At 40.9% G+C, this 2,101-nt stretch overlaps 1 protein-coding gene across 1 annotated transcript in view; it reads left to right on the top strand.

Annotated features, from left to right (window-relative positions):
• The window catches only part of GADL1 (glutamate decarboxylase like 1), a 137,828-nt gene extending 136,671 nt beyond the window's left edge, over nucleotides 1-1,157 (top strand). The window contains exon 15 of the mRNA XM_012805656.2: nucleotides 964-1,157. Within this exon, the coding sequence (XP_012661110.2) occupies nucleotides 964-1,137 (174 nt within the window). The 3' untranslated portion in view covers nucleotides 1,138-1,157. The remainder of the gene's footprint in view (nucleotides 1-963) is intronic.
• The last annotated feature ends 944 nt before the right edge of the window (nucleotides 1,158-2,101 follow it).

Here is a 2,101-nt window from a genome sequence, read left to right as displayed (position 1 = left end):
GCTGGGGATTCGAACCCGCCACCTTAGGTGTACGTGGCTGGCGCCTTAGCCACTTGAGCCACAGGCGCTGAGCCAACAGTTAATCTTTAAAAGTAGAACTGCATATAATATCCGTATTAGTTTTTCCTTGGTAGACAATTGCAAGGTTTTCTATTTTTATGTCTATGACTGATTTTCTTCATTCAAGATATCTGAACTAAGAGTGAAAAAGAGTGCTTTTTAGGTAAGATAAATTTGTGGATTTAGGGCTGGGCATGGTGACTTATGCCTGTAATCCTACCACTTTGGGAGGCTGAGCTGTGAATATCACTTGGGCTCGGGAGTTTGAGACCAGTCTAAGCAAAAGCAAGACTTCATCTCTATTAAAAATAGAAAAAATTAGCTGAGTGTTGTGGCAAATGCCTGTAGCCCTAGCTACCTAGGAGACTGAGGCAGGAGGATCATTTGAATCCAGGAGTTTGAGGTTGCTGTGAGCTTGCCATCGGCCATGGCACTCTAGCCTGGGGCAACAGAGTGAGACTCTGTCTCAAAAATAAAAAATAAAAATAAATTGGGGAATCTAACATTTGATACATTTGAGACTCTGAGCCCTGTGCAGCCTTGATGTGTTTTTAATGAGGCAGCATTGCATAATGACTTAGACTACAGAGTATGGACTTGTGGAGAGACAATTACTTAATCTCCAGATGGCTCAAGTTCTTTATCAGTAAGTAGACATATCGGTGGTATCTCCTTCATGGGGTTATTGTGATGATTAAATGAATTAATAAATCTAAAACACCTGAGTCCATCATAGTCCTATGCCATGAGATCATAATAAATTATTATTATTGTCAATCTTGTGTATGTGAGAATAGGATCTACACCAGTGGATGCCCAGTAAGTATCAAGTGGAGAACTAAAATGGAGTGGAAATGCCTCGGTGTTCTGGACTTTCACCTCCCCCCTTCTCTCCCCATGCAGGTGGCCCCAGCCATTAAGGAGAGGATGATGAAGAAGGGCAGCCTGATGCTGGGCTACCAGCCCCATCGCGGGAAGGTCAACTTCTTCCGCCAGGTGGTGATCAGCCCTCAAGTGAGCCGGGAGGACATGGACTTCCTCCTGGATGAGATAGACTTACTGGGTAGAGACATGTAGCTGTGGCTTTGGTTCCCCAGAAACACAGATCCTGGGGAGAACTATAGATCTAGGACATCTGGAGATACATAGTAGATTGTAGGCTTTCTGTTGAGAAATAGGAAATACTCCCAGTCTAGGCCCAGCAAAGCCAAAAAGCTAAGCAAGTAGTATTAAATACTCTTTAGCTGTCTGGGCAGTGTTATTGCTATAGAAGAGGAGGCAAAAAAAAAAAAAAAAAGAAAGAAAGAAAATTGATTTTCTCAAGGACTGCCACTGGGACATAGCCCTGAAGAGAGTTTAGTAAACACCATGTGAGTTCTGGATTCTAAGCTTGTATTGTTCTTTAAATACAAAAACTAGCAGATTAAAGCAGTGGTTCTCAAAGTACGGCCCCCAAACTAGCAGCATCAGCATCAGCTGGGAACTTATTAAAAATGCAGATTCTCAGGTCCCACTCTAGACCAACTGAATCAGAAACTTGGAGGGGGCTGGAGCACAGTACTCTGTGTTTTAGCGGACCCTCTCAGTGATTCTGATGCAGGATAAAAACTGACAAGCACTGGTTGTAATGACTGAGCACTCACTTTGAAGTTTTGCCAGCAGTGGGATATCTAATATTTCAGAAGCCCCTGAGCCAGCCTTTGAAAAATGTAGCTATAGCATCTGTTGCACAAATATTTAAGGACATCAGAAACAGATCAAAGCTATTTTTAAAAAGAGAAGCTATATAAAATGTTTACTTTACAAAGATGTATATTTTATGCAGGCTGAATATTTATGTCAAAGTTAAAATTAACCATTATCTATTGTAATTTATACAGAGATTAAGATAAAAAGCAAACACTTTGTAGTGTGTCCTTTTTGATCAATTAGTAATAGTCCTCATTCACTTCCTAAAGTTATTTGCGTCATTAGTTAAGGGTGAGCATTTTATGTATGTGTGTATGTTTGTGTGTGTGTATCTACAGACACATGCATATGT

Source organism: Otolemur garnettii, unplaced genomic scaffold (genome assembly GCF_000181295.1).
Source record: "Otolemur garnettii isolate 467f Iridium unplaced genomic scaffold, OtoGar3 scaffold00002, whole genome shotgun sequence".
In the NCBI taxonomy this organism is placed as follows: domain Eukaryota; kingdom Metazoa; phylum Chordata; class Mammalia; order Primates; family Galagidae; genus Otolemur; species Otolemur garnettii.
This window is presented reverse-complemented; position numbering and strand designations above follow the sequence as displayed.